Raw genomic sequence first — 23,106 nt, forward strand, 5'->3', positions numbered from 1 at the left:
AACATCTTATGACATCATTAGCTGTGCGGTTTCCATGGTGATGGGGAGTAGAGCTAAACTCTGGCAACAGTCCTACTCATAACCTCTGCACAAAACCCTCACCTGAACCCCTTATGATGTCATCAGCTGTGACATCATTAACTGATTGGTTTCCATGTTGACGGATCATTTTCTATTCGTTTTTGATAGGCTAATAATGCTTTGAAAATACAAATAAAAGGGTTAGCAATTTGATTGATACACACACAATTTTTACAATTTGATTGGTGAAAATTTGTTAGAGAAAAAGCGAGCCAAAAAACATACAGAAGAATAACAAGTTTGATGTATGTGACCTTGTTTACGAGCAGTAATAGAGGGCTCCACGGAGGCTTGGGGCAGGTCTGGGTAAATCTTTTGATTCTGAAGCACCTGAGCTCGAACATAGGCGTTTTTAATTAGAGTTTTCAAAAGTAGTATGGGAGGAAAAACTTATCTTCTGGATCCTCTCCTGTCGAAACCGATATGTTGTTTATTTTCTTTTGTTCTTTCTTTCGGCACAACAACAAGATAATTCATTTCAGTGCCAGTACAATAGATTGTAAAATTGAATGCCTGGTTTGGATAAAAGCTGCTGCTTTAGGCTGATTATCAGGGGGACCAGAGCCTTAACATTCAAACTTGTTTAGTTCATCTTTTATTGGTGAAGTTATGCAAGCTTCCAGTGAAAAAAAAAGACAACTTAGATTTCGTATGAACATTTTATTAGATAAACAAAAATATTTTTGGATTTACAATTCAAACAAGAAAGTAAACTGAACAGAAAACACCTGGTAAAAGATGGAGCGGTTTCAAAACAGCAAAAACTACGTGCAGAGAAACATAACTAAGTTGATATCAGGAAAAACGGAATCCACTGCTTTTTATTGAACGAAACAGAGTCCGCATTCATGTTTGAACACAAACCATGATAATGTGTTTGGACTGCCACAGGATGAACACCGAGTGATATAAACAAAAAGATAAATACCCAACTATCACTGAACAAGCTTTGGCAGCCGTAAAAGAGGATCTGAAATAGGAAGGAGCTACAGAAGGAGGGAAAAGCAAGCAGGTTTCAAAAAATCACCAGACGTCAACACAATATGATATATTATCATTCAAATAAACACATATAAAAGAGAAAAGAAGTTGGCATCACCCTTTAAACAGAGCTTCTTAAATATGTAGCCATAATCAAATACAGTTTTATACCACAGTGGATATCACTCATTTGATGAACGGAAGTTGTAGACAGTAAAGCACGGCAGTTTAACACACTGAGTTATGAGTCTTCTGGAGATGGGCTTAGGAAAACATGAAGTTTTTTTGTATTTTAAAGAATAGATTAAACAATTCACACGATCAAAAACTAGATGACCTGTTACTTTTACACCGAGGAGAATAAAGAAGAATAAATCTCATGTGAAGATGAATTTCGAAGATATTCAATGACGTCCAAACTGACACTTTGGTTCTTCATCTGTGCTTTAAATCGTTTCAAACACTACATTCAACTCACTGTAATAAACACACACTATTCTGGACTTTCTCATCCAGGTATCCCTTTCAAGATCAGCTTAAGATCTTTTTAAACTTCAGTGTACAAAATGCCAAACATATGGTTTTGGATTCTTCTCGAAAAAACCTTTTTCAAAAAACTTCTTCCCTAACGGAAAACTGGATAACAAATCCAGGAAATCTGGAAAGCGAATTCTCCTGAAGGATGTTTTTGCATGAAGGAATGCATGGAACAACCAAGAATAGAAGCATAAAACACAAATGACACGATCAGGTAAACACGTTTGAGTTGCCTTGATACAGCTGGTGGTAGATCTGCGTAGATTCATGTGCACTTCATCCGACCTTGGAGAAACTTGCTGGTAGCGAGACCCGGCTGACCCCGTTTGGTTTTTCATACTCGGGACATTTTCAGGAAGCACCTGCATTTCCTCTTCCTGTTCCTCTTCTTCTTCTTCGTCGTCAGCTGGCTCTCATTGGCCAGTGCACAAACGCATCAGCAAGCAAAGTGTGCGCAACACTTGAGTCTGTACATGCAAAGAGCACAAAACGAGAACAAGAGCAAAACTGGCAAGCTCGAGCTGTTCGAATTCCCCGGGACGCTTCAGTCTTCAGCGTAAACCATGCCTGAGTGAGCAGAGAAACAAAGACGGTCGAAGCAGTTTTTGTTCCAGAGTTTTTCTGTTTTTTTTTTTTTTTTTTCTTTGTTTGGCTGTAGCAGTTAGTAACCAGGCCCTGTCTGCAGCCCGTGACCACAAGCAGCCGCAGCTACTCAGCTTTGTGGCAGTAAATGTCTTTCAGTGCTTTCAGCTCCTCAATCAAGGTCTTGTTTTGGTTTTCAAGCACGGCCACGCGGTTTTCCAGACATTTGACGTACTCTTTCTTTTTCCTGCGGCACTCGCGAGCTGCCTCCCTGGAGAGGAAGAGAAAAATATGATTAAGGCTGTGATGAGAATACAGAAGATTGGAAACATTTAATGCTTTAGAATCAGATATATTGGTGGGAATTTTGGTTCAATTTCAAGATTTGTTTTTTTTGGCCTGGCTCACTCAAAAGAGTCATCTCCTCTGATTTTTCTATTGACAAAATCAATTTATTACAAACAATAATGAAAAATTTGCTATTAAATGATACGATAAACTGATGATAAATGATCATACGGTTTTATACCTCCCATATCTCCACCTTTATCAGGCAAAAAAGTCTAATCTCTTTTAACTATTCACAGTGAATCAACATGAATAAGCTTAATGATTCACACAAGTGTGGACACACAAACAGTGGGACAAATTCGCTCTCAATCAGGAGCCGGCTCCTATCGTTCAATTCAAAGACTCAGCTCTAAGAGCCAGATCATTCATGACTGACACATCACTAGTAATCAGATACAGTCACGGGAGTTATGGTTCAATTTTGGGAGTTGGTTCTTTTGGCCCATCTCACTTGAACGGGTTGGCTCCTCAGGATTTTTTTTATTACCAAAAATTAATATATTGCAAACAGTAATGTTAAATTGGGTGTTAAATTTTATGAATTTTTGAAAATAGTCAATAAATTACCTCTTATATGGCTTTAAATTCAACTTGCAAAAAATCTACCTCTATACAAAAAAGCAGACATATCAGGCCTCAATCAGGAGCCAACTCCTAAGAGCCAGATCATTCATGACTGACACATTACTAATAATCAGGTATAGTGATGGGAAGTATGGTTCAATTTTGGGAGTTGGTTCTTTTGGCCCAGTTCACTTAAAAGAGTTGGCTCCTTAGATATTTTTTATTGACAAATATTAATGTATTACAAACAGCTATGTAAAATTATGTGTTAAATTTTATGATTAATTGATAATAGTTGATAAATTATCTCTTATATAGCTGGATACTCAACATACTTAACATTCGGTGTTAACATCTGACATCTCAATCAGACAGAAGTGTCCAATTTCTAAATGTGTGTGGATTATTTATTCATTTTAACTATTCACAGTGAATCAACATAAACAAGCTTAATGATTCCCACAAGTGTAGACACACAGACAGGGCGACATATCAGCCCTCGATCAAAGAGTCAGCTCTAATAGCCAGATCATTTATGACCAACACATCACTAGTAATCACATACTGTATAGTGATGAGAAGTACAATTCAAATTTGGGAGTTGGTTCTTTTGGCCCTCCTCACTTAAAAGATTTGGCTCCTCAGATTTTTTTATTGTCAAAAATCAATGTATTACAAACAGTTATGTAAAATTATGTGTTAAATTTTATGATTAATTGATAACAGCTGACTTCTATAGCTAGATACTCAACATACTTAACACGCAAAAAATCCACCTCAATCAGACAAAACAGTCTAATCTCTGATTCTCTGTGGATTATTTATACATTTTTAACTATTTACAGTGAATCAATATGAACAAGCTTAATGATTCACATGTGTGGACACACAGACAAGTATCAGCCCTCAGTCAGGAGCAGACTCCAAAGAGTCAGCTCTAAGAGCCGGATCATTTATGACAGAGACATCACTTATAATCAGAAAATCAAAATTAAAGAAATAAATATTGTGTCTTATCTTAAATGGGTTAGTTTCTCAACTTTCACTAGTTTTTGTTATGATTATATACATTAATAGCAGCATCAAGTATTTACACTTTTCAACCTACCCTCTAAAAATGTGTCATTAGAAAATAAACGCTCAAGAAACATACATCAGTTTGAAAATGAAACGTCAAGCTTTGATTTTTGACTTGTTGTAAACATTAACTTTTTGTTTTGTACGTCAAGCCTCACCAATGATTACTCTTTGTGCATCTTCTTTATTAAAGTGAGAGTTAATATTTCACTAAGGTGCCAATTAGCTCCTACCTGTTTTTCATGAGCCGGACCTCCCTCTTGCGCGTGATCTCCTCGGCGTGCTGCGACGACGGGCTCTGCATGGAGCTCGGCGAGGCGGCCATCACAATGCTCTGGGCCAGGCCTGAGTTTGGCGAGCGCAGCTGGTAGGCAGGGATGTCTCCTGTGGCAGCTGTGGAGGGGAAAAAACAGAAAGACACGTTAGGAGACGGAGTTTGAAAAGTTTCATTCAGACGTTTTGACTCCATTTACTTTCCTTTTGATTCAACATTTCCCTTCACACAAAACCGGTAGAGGATGTTTTAACAGCCAAGAGCGCTTATCCTCTCTCCTTCCTGCATTAAAAGGTCAGTTTCCTTTGACCATGATGCACCGTTTTTAATTCATTATATAATCAGAATCAGAAGACTCAGAAGAATCAGAATCACTTTTATTTGGCAAGTATTTCCAGAATACAATCAATTTGCCTCTGGTAAACCACACCCTCTCTGTTCAATTATAATAAACACAAACTTAATATTACAAAAATAGTAGTTAAAAAATAATGTTATTATTATTATTATTATTATTATTATTATTATTATTATTATTATTATTATCATTATTATTAATAATAATAATAATAAAGAGCTATGTACAAAGAATAAAAAAAGAATATACACCATTTAAAATAAAATAAAAATAAAATAAAATATCAATGTGCACTGAAAAGGATGTCAAGAACTGTGCAATTTGCAAAAGAAAAAAAAAAGAAATATGATTGTGCAAATATAAACAGATATAAATCATATACATAAATGTATATAAATATAATGATAATGTAAAGGTGCAAAGTTGACAAATGCTGTGATTGTTCTGCAGCTTATGCAATTTGTTGTCAGAGATTTTCAGTAAATTTACTCTCGAGTTACAAAAGCAGTTGTTGAATTTATTTTGAAAATATATTTTTTGTATTTTTTTATTTATTATATATATAGTTTTTTTTGTTACCAGGTGGAACTTGCAGGAAAAAATATGTTTTTTTGTGCAAAGATTGATTATTTAGTCCAGTTTTCATCCAGATTGTGTTTATCCTGCCTGGCTACTGTCAGCTAGATAATAATGCGTAATAATAGTGCGCTATGTGTCGTTGAAATGACGTATATTTAACGTAATTTTTGACGTCCAAATTGGGTCTCCTGTAAGTGCAGAATGAAAGTTAGTAAAACGTCTTTTTCAATGTCCGACAAAGAGGTCAGATTTATTCATTTACGTCAAAAATTGTACCTACTTTGCACATTGCTCTGACGTCTAGATATCTAGATTGAAGGACGCAATACTGTCATGATCTGCAAGTCTCTCGACGTCCGGTAATATTTCACGTCCTGTGTTCAAAAGTTAAAAATTTCCCTCCTCAGACTCGTCCCACTTCCTTTGTATTTGTTCCTAAGCTGATATTTTTGTTTACGACACTTTCTGTGAACTGTGTGCCACTGATAATCAGTGTGCTCATTGTGTTTGTCACTTTGAGTGCCCTGGTTATGGAAAAAAAAAAAAAACGGCTTTGTGCATGCAGCAGCCGCCGCAGCGTTTGAGTTGAGTCATGAATGAGGTGACTCAACTGTTGACTGCTCTGCCTGCTGTCGCTCTGACACCACTTCTCTTTTTCACTTTGTTCCTGAGAAGTTTCTGACCCCAGTGCGCACACAGAAACACACACACACACACAGAAACACACATACACACAGAGAGGGAGAAAGAGCGTCTCTTTTTTTCTCTCCCTCGCTGTGATAACAGAGTGACTCGCGCAGCGCTGACGTCAGTGTGTGCGTCTCACTCGCATTTTGCATTCCCTCTTCCATGCCTGGCCTCTGTTCCAGGAAACTGGAGTGACGTCAAGCAGACGACTATCTTACCCTCCTCCCACCCCCCTTCACCTCCTCTTCTTCTCCTTCTTCTCCTTCTTACCCCCTCCCCGTGTTGCCTTTCTGCCTGACAACCACTGGAGCAGTTTAGAGGGCAGGCTGTGGTTTATTCAGTGTGTGACGCCGGTAAACACACTAACAGGAACAGAGTTGGCAAACTGACCTGTTGGATCTGTTTTCTCCCTTGTTGTTTTTTTTTTTTTTCTCAAAGCACAGCTCTGATCTGACTCTGCTTCTTCCTGTGTTGAAATTGGAGCAACAGCTGTCAAATCTGAGAAGTGCTTCTTCCTCACTCCCTCAGATTGTGAAGTCAGAGTCACTTCAAAGTAAAGTCACGCGTCTCCTTGAGATTAAACAGCTGATTACATGACAGGTTTGCAGAGATATGATCCACAGAAACACACTCTTTTCACCTCTTTGCTTCTTTTGCAGGTGTAACCTTACAAATACTTCATCACTGACAGACAAATCTGACAACACATGCACAAACAAGGCAGCAGGAGAGATTAAAGCAGACTTTTTCAGCATGAGTTGAAGTAATAAAGAAGAAAATGTACCTGACTCAGTCTCATCCCCAGTGACAGCCATCTCTTGTCTCCAATAATCCAGCACCGCGGCGTTAAAACACCACACCAGGAATAAAAAACACACTCCTACCCTGTAATTCTTCCCTGACTGAAGCACCTCTCCTCCTTCGTCTCTCTTTTCCCTCTCAGCTCTCTCTGAACCAGAGTGCTCACTCGTCAACTTTGCAGCCCGATTACAATTACAGGCATTGACATCACAATGACATCACTCCTGCCCCGCTGAAGTCAGTAAAACACCCTGGATTAGAGTTCCTCCCACCCTCCCCTCTCCTCCCCCTCCGCTGATCAGACGCTGAAGCACATTGTGAGCCGGGCAGGGAGGGAGGGGGAGGCAGAGGGGGAGGGAGGGGGTGTATTTTTAGCACCAGTGACGCAACTAGAGAGACGCTCAACAAACAAGAGGATATTGTGTCCCAAGTGGCTGCCGTGCAAACTGTTGAGCACCCTGATTGAAGTTCATTTTTCATGTGTCTTTAAAGACCAGAGGGGAGCATGACGGAGCCAGTGCAGATAATTGAGGTTTCACTTTACAACACAACAGTTATTAAGCTAAGCTGAGGAGAGATGATATTCACAGTTTTAAATGTGTTGACAGATTGATTGCTGGGAAAGTCCTGTGTCACACACAGGAGATGACGTTTTCAGTAAATCCAGGAGCAGTTTCTTCTGAAGAAGACGGTAAATAAGTCACTGGTTTTGGTTTGGGTGACAGCGTAGAAATGTATAAAAACTGAAACTCAGGTTTAAGAGAAACAGTGTCAGGAGAACCAGAAACGAGACTCTGAAAGGAAACAAGAATCAGAAAAGAAATATAAAAAAAAAAACAGAAGATTTTACAGGAGTGATTATATAATTAGGGCAACATTTCATGTCCATGGGATATACTTATCAATTTCAAGCAATGACCAATTTTACAGTGGGTCATTTGGCTGATATTTCACTTTTATAAAATTCAGAAAGTTAACAGGTTCCATCATTTATTTAGCAAAAAATGCAAAAATTCAAAATAATAATAATAATAATAATTTTTTAAAAATTAAAATAATAGAAAAAATAAAAAATAAAATAAATACATAGATAAATAAAATTAAATAATAATAATAATGATGATGACAATAATAATAACAGTAATAATAATAATAATAATAATAAAAATAAAATACATGTTTGTGTTAATTATTTTTAGTATTATTTGTTTAAAATAATTATTAAAACACGACAAAGTGTTTTAAAAACTATTTCAATAATTTATATGGATAAAATAATAAACTTTGTGTGTGTCTAAGAAATCAGCGTGAACTGTGTTACCCTTAAAAAAAAAAAAAAAAAAAAAACTATAAATCAGCAATGGTTTGCTCCAAAGTCACATGACTTGAATCAAGTAAAGTCCCATCTTTTCTGGTGTGAACCTTGAAGAAAGTGTGTCATGTTTCAGCTCCTCCTCATCAATGTTTCATCAGAATGATTGTCTGTACATGGGGTGCATTCACTGTTCATCACTTTTGTGTCATAATTCTTTTAAATTTTGGCTAAACTGTGATATAAATGATCAGGGAAATTTCTATAGAAATGCTGAATAACTCTAACTTCAATAAAATACGGATTTATGTTAAAAAAAATAGTCACAACTTTTGTCCAACTAATGAATTAAGTTCATTCCACGTGTATCATTTGCAACCGAATAGAATACAAAACAGAAAAAGCACTTTTTTCATCTTTCTGTATACCTGAAATGTTCCCTAATTATAGAATCACTCAGAGATTTATTTTGATTCATTATCTTGAAAGAGTCTTTTTAGTTTCATCATGTAAATAAAATGCATCCAGGGTTAAATCTGTGGTTTTCATCTTAGAAAGCAGAAACCAATGAGCTTAAAGCGACCGGATGAAAACCTGAAAAATGTTTCTCATGATGACCAGATATAACAAGCCTTTTCAGTCATTTGATCGTCATTAATGCTAAATATTTGAGCTTTTTTCAACCTGTAATGACATGACAAGATGTGGATTTAATAAATTATTTTGCGGTTACCCACTTAACATTAAACAAGGTTTTTAGCCTCTTATAACTAATGAAAACAAAACCTTTCAGGGAAAAGAGGACCTGAATACAGGGCAGCAAAATAATATCCTCAAATCACCACAAAAATCAGATGTGAGAAACATTTCTACCAGGTGTATTAATATTTTAAAGTTTGACCACAGCCCATCTGGAATGACTGGGGAGATGGATTTTTTAACCTAAACTGCAGCCAGCCACCAGGGGGAGCAGTTTTTGTGGCGACCTCACTTCGAGCAGAGTGATACGACATCTATTCATTTTACAGTCTATGGCAGCAACTTTTGAATGTTGAAACTGGAGCCAGTGTGGGAAGGCCTAAAACATCTCGTATCATATGCAGAGTCTATAGGACAGCAGCTTTAAAACACCCAGTTCATTCACCTGTTAAAGTTTGACGTTACTGTGAGGAAACTATGTTAGTAAAAGGACAGAGGGGGGCAGAATGTTCGGGAAGATCTGCTCTTTAGTCCAGCAGCACTGTTTGAAGAAGCTTTTAGACTTAAGGTCACAATTATTTCCTCAGATGTAACCTTTGCGTCTACAGCCCTTTAAAAACCAGAGCAAGTGAGGTCTGTCTGCCCTCTCTGTGGTGTTTGCTTTCGTCATTCTTGGTAAGAACTGAAAACACACCTCAGCATTCAGGATCCTATCCTCTGTTGATATTTTCTGCAGTAATGTATCATACTTTGTTTCTCTCTGTCTTGTCATGATCCAATTTTTATAACTGAAGTTTATAGCCTGAGTGAAAATAAGTCCATCAAGAAAAAATCTTCAACCTGTGCCTCAGTGGTTCCTTGTAGATTTAAAATAAATGTTTTTGAAATACAGAATTTGTATTTTTCATATGAATGATTAAAGACATTGACACTAAATAAAATCATGCATTGATAATTTGTTAAACTGAATATGCAATGATTTTTGTGATTTTTGACATTTTTTCAAAAATGAAAAAAAAAAGTTATTTTTGAAGGTTTTGTTAATGTTTAAATTTTTTTGAAGACTTCAGGATTTTTTTTTAATTTTTGCAAATTATTAAAATATTTTTGTATTTTTTTTTTACATATTATACTTTGTTATATTAATTTTATAATAAAATAATATTATGATAGCCTTATTATGATAAAGTACTTTTTTTTGCTTATTTATGATTTTTTTGGGGGGGGGAAATGAATTCCATTTTTTGCTCATTTGAGAAATTTAAAAAAGTATATATATTTTCTTGCTAATTTATGACATATTGGAAAATCTTTTAAAATAAAAAAATGGGGGAATTTCTCAAAAAAATTGCATATTGTTAACTATAATTTTTTTAATTTTAACTTTGAAATTGCATAAAATTTGGAAATTATACAATATATTTCATTTTAAATATTTCTTTTTTAATATTTGCATATTTATTAAAATAAAAAAAATAATCTATCACATGTACAATTTTATTTACACAAAAAATGTCTTGTTTAGGTTGATATTCACCAGATTTTAGATGTTTAGAATTTTATACACCTTTTTTCTTTTTTGTGAAGAGAAAGTTGATTTTGTGGCTTTGGAATGACTTTACCTCAGGTGAGCTGAGGTAAATTAAAGGTTGCAGATCCCTGATCTTTAGAAACCAACACATATCTATGTCCACGTCTTCTTCCCTTCACCCTTGTTACTCTGACACTCGTCCTTGAAACACGTCCCTATGGGCCGTCTAACACACACCACCATTAGCGGCTGCTGCTGTACAGCCTCGAAGAATGCTGTCCTCATGGTGATGACAAGGTGACTGTGATGAATTAGCACATGTATGAGTCACTGGTATGAAATCCCTGCTGCTTTTTTCAAGGATGGTTGAACAGAAGCAACAACCGTTGAGCGCTGACCCGTTAAATGCTGCAGAAACAGGTGTAAGACGACAGAGATTTAACTCCTGCTCTTTAACCCTCTGGGATCCCTCAAAAAACACTCACACTTAGTATCCCGGGGACCCTCGAGGGTCCCTGAAGGAAAATGCTGTAGAAATCTTATAAGTAAATATTTTTTTCCACTTTCAAAGCTTAAACCTCTTATCTAGCTTCAGCCCTAACCAAACCTATCAAACTTTCACCTATTTTAATACTAGTTTTTACATTTTTATGACATTTTTCTCAAAAAGGCACCTGTTATTTTAGGACAGAAATGCAAAAATGATAAAAGTTGAATTGCAGAATGAGTTGTTTGAGGTGAAGTTATTAGAGCCTTGTATATGAAGATAAATTATGGTAACATTGATTTTGATGCATTATTATTTTTAGAGAAAAGCAGGTTTATTTAAAAAACTCACACTTGGTACCCTAAGGACCCCGGAGGGTCCCTGGAGAATAAGTGCTATAAAAATCTTATGAATTAATATTTTTTCCTGCTTTAAAAGCTCAAACCTTTTTTAGCTTGACCTTTTAACAGAAAAAAATAAATGTGAGTTTATTATTGAAAAATTTTCATATTTTCTTATCATTTCTTCATGTTTGGTTCCTACCATTATAACAAGGAAATTACATAATATGAGATATTTTCAAAATCTGAAATACAAAGTGGATTACTACTATGGAAGTTATTAGAGCCTTGTATATGATGACAAATTATAGTTACACTGATTTTGATGCATTAGTATTTTTAGAGAAAAGCAGGTCTATTTAAAAAAAAATCACACTTGGTACCCTAAGGACCCTCGAGGGTCCCTGCAGAAAAATAGGCTATAAAAATCATACATATATTTTTTTCTTCCATTTCAAAACCTAATCCTCTTAACTAGCTTCAGATCTATTCAGAAAGAACAAGTTTTTATTCACTTTTGAAATACAGTTGGGAAAATAAGTATTGAAAGCGTCAACTTTTTTCTCATCACAATTATCTCCAAAGATTCATTTTCAAAGATGGTGCCACACTGCTCAGGTGAGCAGTGTGGCCGAATTTTTGAGACGATTTGAGAGTCAACTTTGCCGTGTGCTTTGGATGGTTGTCCTGCTGGAAGGTCCAGCCACGTCTCATCTTCATCATCCTGGTGGATGGCAGCAGATTCATATCAAGAATTTTCCCATACATGGCTCCATTCATTGCTCCGTCAGTTATATGAAGTTTGCCAACACCATGAGATGAGAAACATTTTTTGCCATGTGTGGATTATTTGAGTTGATACCAATGTCTGGGAGAAATTTTGTTTGAATTGCAGCTTTGGAAATAAATGTAATTAGAAAAAAAGTTGACACGTTCAATACTTATTTTCCCCACTGTATATTCAACATTTTTGGATTTTTCTTCTTATTGGCACCTGCTATTTTACCAAGAAAACCTGATAATATATTTTCTAAGTTTGGAGTGCAGAGTGGATTCTTTGAGTTAAAATAATAAGAGCCTTGTATAAATTGATAAATTATAGCAACACTGATTTTGATGCATTATTATTTCTGGAGCAGCTCATATTTATCCATCGTAGGCCTTGGAACAGCAGCAAGAGCCTCTACTGTATTGTACCTCCTTTTCATTTTCTGAATCTAAAATGGCTTCTGACCTAACTGGTCTTATTTATAGTTTTACGGATCAAACAAATCTTTGACCTTTGTGACAACCAATAGATGTTTTCTTTTGTGTCTGTCTCTGGGCAGTTCTGTATGTTTGTGTAAGGATGTCTCGAAACAGAGAGGAGGCAGGTATGCTATGAGAGGCAGGCAACTTTCCTCACAAGTACCCATTACACATACACCACATTTTTTCTCAAACACATTCATAGCACACATTTACCTTACTACCAACTTATTCAGACTATTTTTGTTTTGATAAATGATTTTATTCCTATGCAGTAATACAACAAAATATAAAGAAGGGACTCGACTGAGACCCCTAAATTAGCTCTGCTGCTATGTTGGGTTTAAATATGTAGTTCCATGAAAAATGCCAAAATCTTAAATTTTCAACCCAGAGGCTTAGATTGAAAAGGTTGTCACAGGAATAATATTATGGGATGGCTAATTAGAGCATATCAAAAAAGAGTAGTTTGAATGGCCGTCAATGGGGACCCTCGAGGGCCAAGGGATCTGAACGTGCAGTGTGCGTGTAACTTTGAAACTGTGGGGGTGTGACGAGACATGAGGTTGGAATTTTTAACTTTGGTCTATACCAAAAATCTTTGGAAAATCTCATATCATTAGTGTTAACACAGGCAAAAATATTGACTTTTGAAAATTCTAAAGTTGCAAAAAGGACCCTGTTGGGTCCCGGGGATCCCAGAGGGTTAAAAATGGCCTCTGGTTGATAGAGAATGTGTGATTAAGGATGAATCAGTTTGTTTCTGGATATTTTGATGCACCTTTTACTTCTCTTGGTAACCAGATCATCTTTAGAAGGCTTTGGTTGTGGCAAGTTCCTTTTTTCAGGATGTCTTACAGAGTCTATTTTTCTTCTTTGTCGCTGAATGAAACCAGAATTTTCTGCAGCCTCCTGCCATTTATTCAATGATGACTTGAACCTTACCCTGAATGAGCACCTGTCCCCCCTGGATGTAGAACTGCTGCGGGGTGTCTCCTGGTTGAGCCGCACACTGCAGGATCGTGGCTGCGGGCTCTTGGGCCGGAGAGTCAGCTGTCAGGGCTTTGACTCCGGGGCTCGCCAGCTGGACGGCTCTCCCCTGAGTGAACGTGACTGTGGGGTGGAAAAGTCGAGTTACTGCTTCGGCTGCGGTTTGATGTAGTGGATTAACAGAGTGGGTTTGTCGTGTCAGGTATCTGGGGTTCAAAAGCAAACGTTTCATTTATCATCTGCTTAGAAAATGTGAATCTAACTCTTACTCCAGGAGGTCTTAATGAATCACAGCAGAAATTACAGCTCTACAAACCGTTCGTAACACTCATGCTGACCTTGCTGTTGAAACGTTGGCTGTAATCATGAAGACGTACAATTAGAGGGAACTACATTCACTGCTCCTATATCCACAAAATGACTGTTATCACCACGCTGAATCTAAAGAGACTGTAAACATCACTTTGACAAATTTGATCATGTGCATAAACAAAATCATGGAACAAAAAAATTATTAAAGAGGTCAAATTGTATTTTATAATAATAGAATAAATGGGAATTAAGTTGGATGTTGAAAGAAGTCGTCTGTTTTCCATTTGGAAACTACTTGGACGCTAGTTGACAACCAATCAGGTGAATAAGGTGTCTTAGGTTTTCTGGTTGGATTGGTCGATATAGACCCATTTCCACCAAGGGGTCGGGTTTAGATCAGTACGATTTGGTAAGGGTTGGATCAGTTAAGCCTGGTCCTTTTTGCGTTTCCACTGCCAACTGTGCCCCCTTGTGGTAGGCAGCGTGTTAGCCAGAAGCTGATAGCCGCATCAGTTACGCAATAGCGTGACGCCACAGCACCGTAACACAGTGTACCCCGCTAATAAATCCAATGATGGAAGAAAAACTGGACACAGTAAATCAAGACCAACGATGGAAGACATCCCGCATTTCATCTTCTTTTTGATTTCTATGTGGCTCTTTGTTACAAACTGCAATCAAACTTTGTTTCAGAGGAGGCTGTGTGCCGTCAGGAGAATTCAGCAGCCGCTGTCGCACGGTACCTTCTGGGATTGGTTTAGTCTGGCACCCCAACAGAAGGGTCCCAGAAAGTGGGATGGCTTGTCTCAGTTATTTAAGATTAGTCAGTGGAAACGCCACAAAATGCCTGGCTTACCAAGACGAGTCGGACTGAACCGCTTGGTGGAAATGGGGCTTTAGCATTTATCCATGGCTGGGGGTCACTGGTCTCGGGCACGTTTATTATGGGGATTGTTTGGGAAATTTAAAGAATATAAATTAATATCCATGAAAATGGGGCTGCACGATGGCGCAACGGTTAGCGCTGCAGCCTCACAGCAAGAAGGTCACCAGTTCAAATCCACACCTCGGCCGGTGGGCCTTCCACAGTCCAAAAACATGCTCATCAGGTTAATTGATCACTCTAAAACTCACTGTATAATTACTTGTTCTGATGTGAACATGTATTTTATTGTTGTTTTGTAAACTTCTTAAAATTATTTTATGCTGTTAAATATTGTACATTTTATGACTTTTAAAGGCCCAACTAGGGACAAGAGTTGGAAATTAGCATTTGCTATAAACTCTCTGTGCAGCACATCAGATTCGTACTTAGTGATGGAACTATGTTAAACTGCATCGTCCCTATTAAATAAATAAATTCAATTCAATTCAATTCAATAAATTGTCTGTGTGAGTGAGTGTGTGAGTGAATGGTTGTTTGTCTCTGGGTCAGCCCTACGACTGACTGGCAACCAGTCCAGGGTGTACCCCGCCTCTCGCCCAATGACCCTGAACAGGATAAGCGGTATAGACAATGGATGGATGGATCCATGAAAATAAGATAGATTCAAAAGAAAAACACTTTCACACACATATAAAACTACATCCTTGAAGACTTCTGTGTTTGAACAGCTGTTGTAAACTGGATATCCACTGACACGTTCATCTAAAGGTCTCCAGTTTACAGGGTCACTCTTTAAACTGGAACACCGGGAGACACATAAGCCCTGTTTCCACTTTATACATCTTTTCCACCAAGCTGGTTCGAGGGCTGGTGCTAGTGGTGGTGCTAGAGCCGGTTGGCAGTTGGTTCGGAAGTGCGAACCAACTGCCAAACTTCTTCTGTTGTTTTGCTTACCCCAAACTCGCCTTTTAAAAATATATGTTTGTACTCTGCTTTGGTTGGCTCTAGCTCCAAACCAGCCCTGGAACCAGCTTGGTGGAAAAGAGGTTCAATTCAGTTTGTCTTGGTACAGCACACATTTTGTGGTGTTTCCTTTGACTACAACCGCGACAGGTCCCCAAATTACCAACCAGTACCATCCCACTTATTGATACCCTTCTGTTGGAGTGCCAGACATACCAATCCAACCCCAGAAGATGGAGCTAGAAACACTGCAGTCCGCTGACAACACAAAACCCTGTGCTTTGTAACAAGGAGCCACATAGAAATCTCAAAGCAGACGAATTGCTGGATGTCTTTCATCATTGCTGTTTGTTTACTGTGTTACGTTTTTCTTCTTCGTTGGATTTATTAGCGGGGTACACTGTGTCACGCTACCGTCACGCTATTACGAAGCTGATGTGGCTATCGGCATATTGCTTACACGCCGCCTACCAAGAAGGGCATGGTTGGCCGTGGAAATGCAAACAAGATCAGGCTTTGCCGATCTAACCCGTACCAAACTGTTCTGATCCGTACCGGACCACTATCAGGCTCAACGAAGACTATTGTTAAGGAGTTGTTAAACCAGGTCAGTCACAGCTGGGGGTCATCTTATTGTGGACGGAGGGAGGAGAGGATAAAAACACTGTGCCTGCTCCACCAATCAGAAACCTACAGCTAGAAGGTCCCGCCCCCTAAATTCCTGGAAAGTACCACCTCCCCAGGTAGGGCAATTTCAAGGAGTAGATAACTGACCCCACAGCCTGTTACAACAGCTTCTTTGTCCGTTTCTTGTATTTTTTTTGTCTCTTTTTCATCATCTTTGTATTTGGAGTGGATCATTACTTTGTATGGTTCATTTGTTGGTCATGGACACCAAACTGGTTTTGTCTTCAGTTATATTTTTACTATTTTTGCTCCTGTGTTTGTCTGGAGATCCTACATGTAACCATGGCTGCATTGTTTACATGTGAAATCAGATGTTAGCAGCCTGTAGCATGTCAATGCTAACTGGTGCAAGGCCAGATGTTTCCCCACAAAGCGAGGAGAAGGAGGTGAGGACGACGTGCTGGTTCTCAGGTGTGAGCTAAGAAGTGACGACATCGACCTGTCCTTCCATCCATTGTTATTGGGACCGTTAGCCATACTAACCCACTAACAGTAGGAATACCAGAAGGCAGAGTAGCATCATGCTATTCACAGACATGGCTCACAGAGCTAACATCAGACACCAACGCCACATTGGAAGAGCTTCAGCTGCTGTGAGCAGACAGGATCCAGGAGACAGAGACTGAACAGACTGCTGAAGAAGCTCAGTCCTGGACCCTGTGGAGGTGATTCTTTATAAGTATATCTCATGCGACAATTATTGTTCTAGAGGGACTTCTGTTCTTACAAGAAAACATAAAGGCTCCTGTTTGTCTTTCTAGTTGTACGCCTGGCTTAATTATGAGAAAATATGTGATTCATTTCATAAAGATTGTTAAGGAAAGCTGTGATTTGTCCAGGAGTCATAAAAACATGAAATTTAGGTCAAATACCAGGAGAACTCAGAGTTCAATCAGACCGGACGTTAAATATTTACATGGAGTCAATAAAGTGGTGTAAGTGCTGCTAATCTTCGTCCACAGGTGTGTACTGACTATACTGTCCTGAGCTGGTCTGGTAGATGGAGGTGGGCACGGCTGCAGAGACAGAGCTGGAGACCTGCACCTCCTCCTCTGCCTTCTCCTCATTGATTTTAGGAACTGCCGGAGAGTCTGACGAGAGCTCATTGAGAATTTTCCTGCCGGGAGTAAAGAGAGGGAATGAATCCACCCAGTCAGCTCAACGTTTTCACTGCTTACACACCACACGCCGTTCATACGCTCGTGCTTACTGCTGACGTCTTCTCACCGGTATGACGGACGCCTGGAGAGAATCTCTCGTCTCTTCTGGCTGTCTGGGACTGAATCGTCATCCTCCTGCTCTGCTACTGTGGCAATCTGTGGAAAAGAAAGCAGTGTTTTGGAGGAGGTGACTAATCCACAATATTGTTTTTTTTTTTCTCTTTTGGCAACATCCGAGCTGTTTAATATTATTTCTGCGGGGGCGTTGTGTTCTTTTATGAGTAAACTGGGATGTGTTTGAGAGGAGAGGGATGACGTCAAAGAAGAAATCTTTATCTTTCACACATCACATGTCTCAGCAGAGTCCTCACAGATTGGTATGAGACAGAAACACATCTAAACAAAATCAGTGTTGGTCAATTCCAGGCTGTCAAGGCTTTCACAAAAACACCATCGTATCTCTGGAGTTGCGTCACTACTTGACTCCCAGAACGTCTAAGCAAAGATATGAAGATGTTTCCGTGCATGTTTTGTATCTCTGAGTTGTTTTGCTCTGATAAAAATGGGTCAAAGTAGGCAACTTTCTGTCTGTACTCCTAATTATGTGAGAGTCAACACTTTCTCTTCTCTGAGCAGTTTTTCCATCAAGCATGAATAACCAATTACATTTCCTCCACCAATATTAACAACCATAATAATGTCAACCGACTGCATTACGTAGGTGTGTGTCATCACTTTGTACACGTGTATGACTCATGCTGGTGTGTCACCTTCACACATACAGCTCTAGCACTCTGTGTGTGGCTGATGAGGGAACACGCTGGTTTATGTGAGGTTAAACAGGGTCGTGCTGACAAAAATAACCCAATCTAAAAAGGCTGGTTTGTTGTCAGAAAAGTTAACTGATCAAATCTTTAAACCCCAAATAACTGATGCGGAATTTGATCAACATCACATTTCAAAACCACTGGGATGCATCACCTCTACTTTTAGCAACAGTTGTTTAATGTTTGGGAACCAGAAAGAGACCAGCTCCTGGAGTTTGTCTTACTAAATGTCGTCCTGTTATTGCCTGATATCGAAATTTAGATACTGACGCTAAATAAAATCCTGCGTTAACATTTAGTTGAACTAAATCTTCATCCCATCTGTCAATAAAGCCTGCCACTCTTTTTTAAATTACCCAACTTTTCTTTGGTGTTTTGTTGTCACTGTCCCAAAAGTTTTCAGGTTGCATCAATTTTTTCTGAATGATTTGCAAACCATCAAATTCTGTCCCAGCAGAACTTCCAACCATTCTTAAAACTGGGGTTGTGAATACACAGTGTAACAACCTAAATGTTATCATTTATCTACACTCTGAAGTCTGAATGTCCATGAAATTATTGTGATTTGTAATCCTGTCCACTTAAAATTGTAAAGAAATAAACTGGTTTCACTACTCTTAAAGTTTTTCAACACTCTTCTTTAATTTTTAACCCATTTTTTCTTCAGAAGCAGTAGCGATTTGAGTGACTTTGTGGATTAGTGTGACACTAACCTGCAGCATGATGCTAACGGACAGACTCTGAAAGAGGCATTATCTCATTTTCTACATTAACAAAACCATGTTTGGACTCAGAACCAGCTGTAACGCTTTGCCCAGTGAAGCCCTCCCACCACACGAGCAGTGTGTCCAGTGAAAGTGAAGGTTAGACTGATGAGCTTAAACCCTCCACTGCTCCAGCTCACAACAATCCTCTTAGCAGGTTCACTGCATTAGACGAGTAGTAACGCTCACACCTGGAGCTTCATTCATTAACTTATCTTACTCTGACATCCTGAGCCTGAGTTTCAATGTAGAAATCCACAGCGTGAGACTTGAGGCTTGGTTCTGATTGAGACGTTCTTGGAGTAGATTTTGAGGACTTGGGGCTGACCCAAAAATTAAATTGACTGTTAGGGTTTTTGTTAGAATTGACTTGGATGACTTCAAATTTCAGACTTGATTAAACAGAGTTTACAGCGGGGAAAATAAGTATTTTCTCATCACATTTATTTCCAAAGCTGAAATTCAAACAAAATTTCTACCAGACATTGGTATTAACTCAAATAATCCACACATGAAAAGAAATCACAACGTTCAGGTCCATAAATAATGATTATGTGGAATTAAGTATGATAACACAGGAAAAAAGTATTGAACAGGCTAACTGAGACTCATCTAATACTTAGTGGAGAAGCCTTTGTTTGCAATGACAGCTTCCAGAAGCTTCTTGTGTGTTTAACTAATGGCCCACACTGCTCAGGTGTGATTTTGGCCCATTCCTCTGCACAGATTGTCTTTAAATCTGGAATATTCTTTGGTGCCCTCTGGTGAACCCTTTTCTTTACTTCTTTCCACAAATGTTCAGTTGGATTGAAGTCAGGTGATTGACTGGGCCATTCTAACAGATTGATTTTCTCCTTCTGAAACCATTTGAGAGTCAACTTTGCCGTGTGCTTTGGATGGTTGTCCTGCTGGAAGGTCCAGCCACGTCTCATCTTCATCATCCTGGTGGATGGCAGCAGATTCATATCAAGAATTTCCCCATACATGGCTCCATTCATTGCTCCGTCAGTTATATGAAGTTTGTCAACACCATGAGATGAGAAACAACCCCATGCCATGATGCTTCCACCTCCAAACTTCACTGTTGGTGTAGTGTTTTTTGGCTGATGTGCAGTGCCATTTCTCCTCCAAACGTGGTCTGTAGTATGACAGCCCAAAAGTTCAGTTTTGGTCTCATCTGACCAGACAACATTCTCCCAGTATTTTACAGGCTTGTCAAGATGCTGTTTAGCAAACTTTAAACCAGCTTCAACATGCCTTTTCTTCAGGAATGGAGTCTTGCGGGCTGAGCGTCCATGGAGGCCATGGCGGTGGAGTGCATTGCCTATTGTTTTCTCTGTAACAATTGTACCTGCTGCCTCCAAGTCTTTCTGAGCACTTTCAGGGTGGTCCTTGGCTCGTTGAGTACTCTTCTGACTATCTTTCTGACTCCTTGATCAGAAATCTTGAAAGGAGCTCCTGTGCACGGCCTGTTGATGGTAAGGTGGTGCTTCTTCCACTTGCGAATAGTGGTCTCAATGGCTTCTAAACGCGCCTTTGCATTGACTTTGTATGTAATCTCGCTGCAAATTCACGTTTGGTGTGGCCGTACCATAACACGACCGCATCAAGTCTCAAATAGTCTAGAGATTTTTATACTATCTCAAATAACATGAAACTAACCGTAGACTTGGTATGGACTTCCCTAACTAGAGACTTGAGATGACTGAGATTTGACTATGACTTGTCTTGAAGATCTATAAAACTGGCATATATCGTGTCGAAGCTCAGTTTCTTGTAAGCCGTGCATACTTCAGGTTTTATTGGAAAAATGATGTTTAACTTCAGTACGAATCATGCCAGAGGCTGTTTTTTATAATCTCACCTGGGCCGTTTGGACTTGAGGTGACTGTATGACGGACGCCTGAGGGGTCTGGATGACCCCTTGGACTTGCACAGTTTGACCATCTGGCAGCTCAACAACACTCACAGCAGGAGACTCTGCTGCCACCGACACCTGCTGGTGTCATATCATATCATTCAGAATCACTTCCACAGATATAAAAAAATGACTTTAAATAAGGAAACAGTGGCTGCTTGTACCTGAGGATCTGCAGGAGGGGGACTGTCATCAGTCTGGTTCTCTTCTCCATTTTTCACAGAGACGTTAGAGCTGCTGTCAAGCTTTGATGAATCTGAGGTTTCCATAATCTGTCGCCTAAACAAAAACAGAAACAGGAAGATTTTCTTGTGCATTTCCCATTACATTAACAGAGTTAGTCAAATTTTGACTATCTTTTCTTCTTTAGTTGGTATTTTTATCCCTGTATTAACAGCCATGCAAACTGTAAACATCAACATCAAGGAAAATGTTCTCCATTAGGGGGCGATATGGGGGAAATATGGCTGGATTTTTCAATGGCAGGATCAGGATCTGGATTTTTTTCATGATGTTTTTCAGACTATTTTACCCGCAGAGATATTTTTATCCCACAATCTGAACAAGTTTCATTTAGCTTTTTTCCATTTCCTGCAAACTAAAAAAAATCCTTTTTAATTATTGCATCCTCTTTCGTGTTGGTTGGACTTTGTGTTCACAAGTGTTCATTATATTAGTACTCTTCGCACACAGATGTAGTTTTGTGGACATGTTACTTAAAAAAGCCATGGTTTTCTTTGAATACTTGACAGAAAATGTATTCAACGTCAGGGATGTGATTAATATCATTGCAATAAAGAATAAATTTGAAGTCAAGACCCTGAATTTGTGCATTCCTGGTGCAAATGTGTCAAAAATATATATCAATAAATTAGAAAAACGATGGCAGTTGAAAATGTCCGTTAGGGCACATACAAAATAAAGCTACACTCACAAAAAATAAGTTTCGTTAAAAAAAATATGATGTTTTCAAGTTTAAAAAATGAAATATTGATTCCAGTCACTGCAAAGACTGTGTGTCAACTGTTGGCAGCGCATTATATTTCAAATGATATGTTAGAAATGATTTATTTTGAAGGTTCACTTCCGTTGTTCATGTACGCCTGCGCAGCTTGACGCAGCTTTTTAAACTTGAGCAGAAAGCAACTGCTGCTAGCGACAATATTTCTTAAACTCCATGTTGGTCGAATTATCCCTCAACCGGAGCAAAGTGTTAATAAATACTTTCACACCGCGGACGTGTTTGCACTCCCCTCGCAGTCCGTCTGCCGCCGATGGAGAAAATGTGACAGCTTTGTTGTGACTTACCGAAGTTTTACGTAGTCTGACTCGTCACTAATTACAGTACGGGTGGACGGCCTTCGCCTTCGCTCACGTAGGTTCACGTCAGCGCTGATGATGCTGTGCCGAAAATGTCGACCGACGAGTCAGTTTAACGTCAAAGATCGTCGAGGTGGAGCGAGAGGGCTCACTCCTACCTACTTCCCTGTTCTCCGTGCTTGGAGGGAACGACCTATTTCAACCATAGAAACGCTTATTTAATCTTGAGTAAATCGGTAATAGGCCTATTTTTTTTTAAAAAAAATGATAAACTTAAATATGTCCTGCTGTACAGAAATGCAATTAGGTTAAATCTTTAAGCCCGTTTCTCTGCTTTTCCGTCGAGTGGGTTGTTTTGTTATAGGCGGGAAACTTTCCAGCTCAAACACCTCGAGCAAAATAGAAACGTTGCACAGACTAAAATCAAACTATTTTATGAATTGAATATAAGATTTAAACGTTAGTTTATAGACTGGCAGTTTTTTTTAATCGATGTGACTTACCGATTCACAAAACAGAGTAATGACGCCATCATCTGGTTGAATAAGTAACAGTCCAGTCATTACATTGATGAACGATTAAATCTGACTTTTCTTTTCCACTGCATATGTTCCTCCATTACACCTATTTTTGATGTCTTTATATGTTCACTGCATAACTTAAATGTGGTTATAATATTTATAAAAGTTTGTTATTATTATTGTTGCTGCTGTTGTTGTTGTTAATTTTGATTTATTACTTATTTTAGATTAACTTTTGATATTTAGTGTTTGTTTATTTATGTTATTT

General features: G+C 38.5%; 1 protein-coding gene across 4 annotated transcripts; it reads right to left on the reverse strand.

The window, feature by feature from the left end:
• Positions 1–726: 726 nt before the first annotated feature.
• LOC141804446 (cAMP-responsive element modulator-like) lies at positions 727–22,434 on the reverse strand. 4 transcript variants are annotated; one of them, XM_074688873.1, is made up of 8 exons: positions 22,306–22,434; positions 21,162–21,276; positions 20,944–21,075; positions 17,556–17,644; positions 17,303–17,445; positions 13,436–13,603; positions 4,407–4,566; positions 727–2,452 (listed from the first exon to the last, which is right to left on the reverse strand). In XM_074688873.1, the coding sequence occupies exons 2-8, from the start codon at positions 21,264–21,266 to the stop codon at positions 2,308–2,310; spliced, it is 942 nt and encodes a 313-aa protein (XP_074544974.1). In that variant the 5' UTR covers positions 21,267–21,276; positions 22,306–22,434; the 3' UTR covers positions 727–2,307. The 4 variants fall into 4 exon arrangements, with proteins under 4 accessions (XP_074544974.1, XP_074544973.1, XP_074544975.1 ...); XM_074688872.1 differs by having other exon boundaries at positions 20,944–21,078; XM_074688874.1 differs by lacking the exon at positions 20,944–21,075.
• Between the last annotated feature and the right edge of the window lie 672 nt (positions 22,435–23,106).

This window comes from Halichoeres trimaculatus, unplaced genomic scaffold (genome assembly GCF_033239565.1).
Source record: "Halichoeres trimaculatus isolate MK-OKI-2021-1 unplaced genomic scaffold, fHalTri1.1 fHalTri1_scaffold_15, whole genome shotgun sequence".
In the NCBI taxonomy this organism is placed as follows: Eukaryota; Metazoa; Chordata; class Actinopteri; order Labriformes; family Labridae; genus Halichoeres; species Halichoeres trimaculatus.

Coding starts and splice junctions, on each gene's coding strand:
- LOC141804446 (XM_074688872.1), bottom strand. CDS start 21,266: ATGGAAACCTCAGATTCATCAAAGCTTGACAGCAGCTCTAACGTCTCT. Junction 17,645..20,943: donor CTCAAGTCCAAACGGCCCAG/GTGAGATTATAA, acceptor TCTTTTCCACAG/ATTGCCACAGTAGCAGAGCA. Junction 17,446..17,555: donor TCCAGGCGTCCGTCATACCG/GTGAGAAGACGT, acceptor TACTCCCGGCAG/GAAAATTCTCAATGAGCTCT.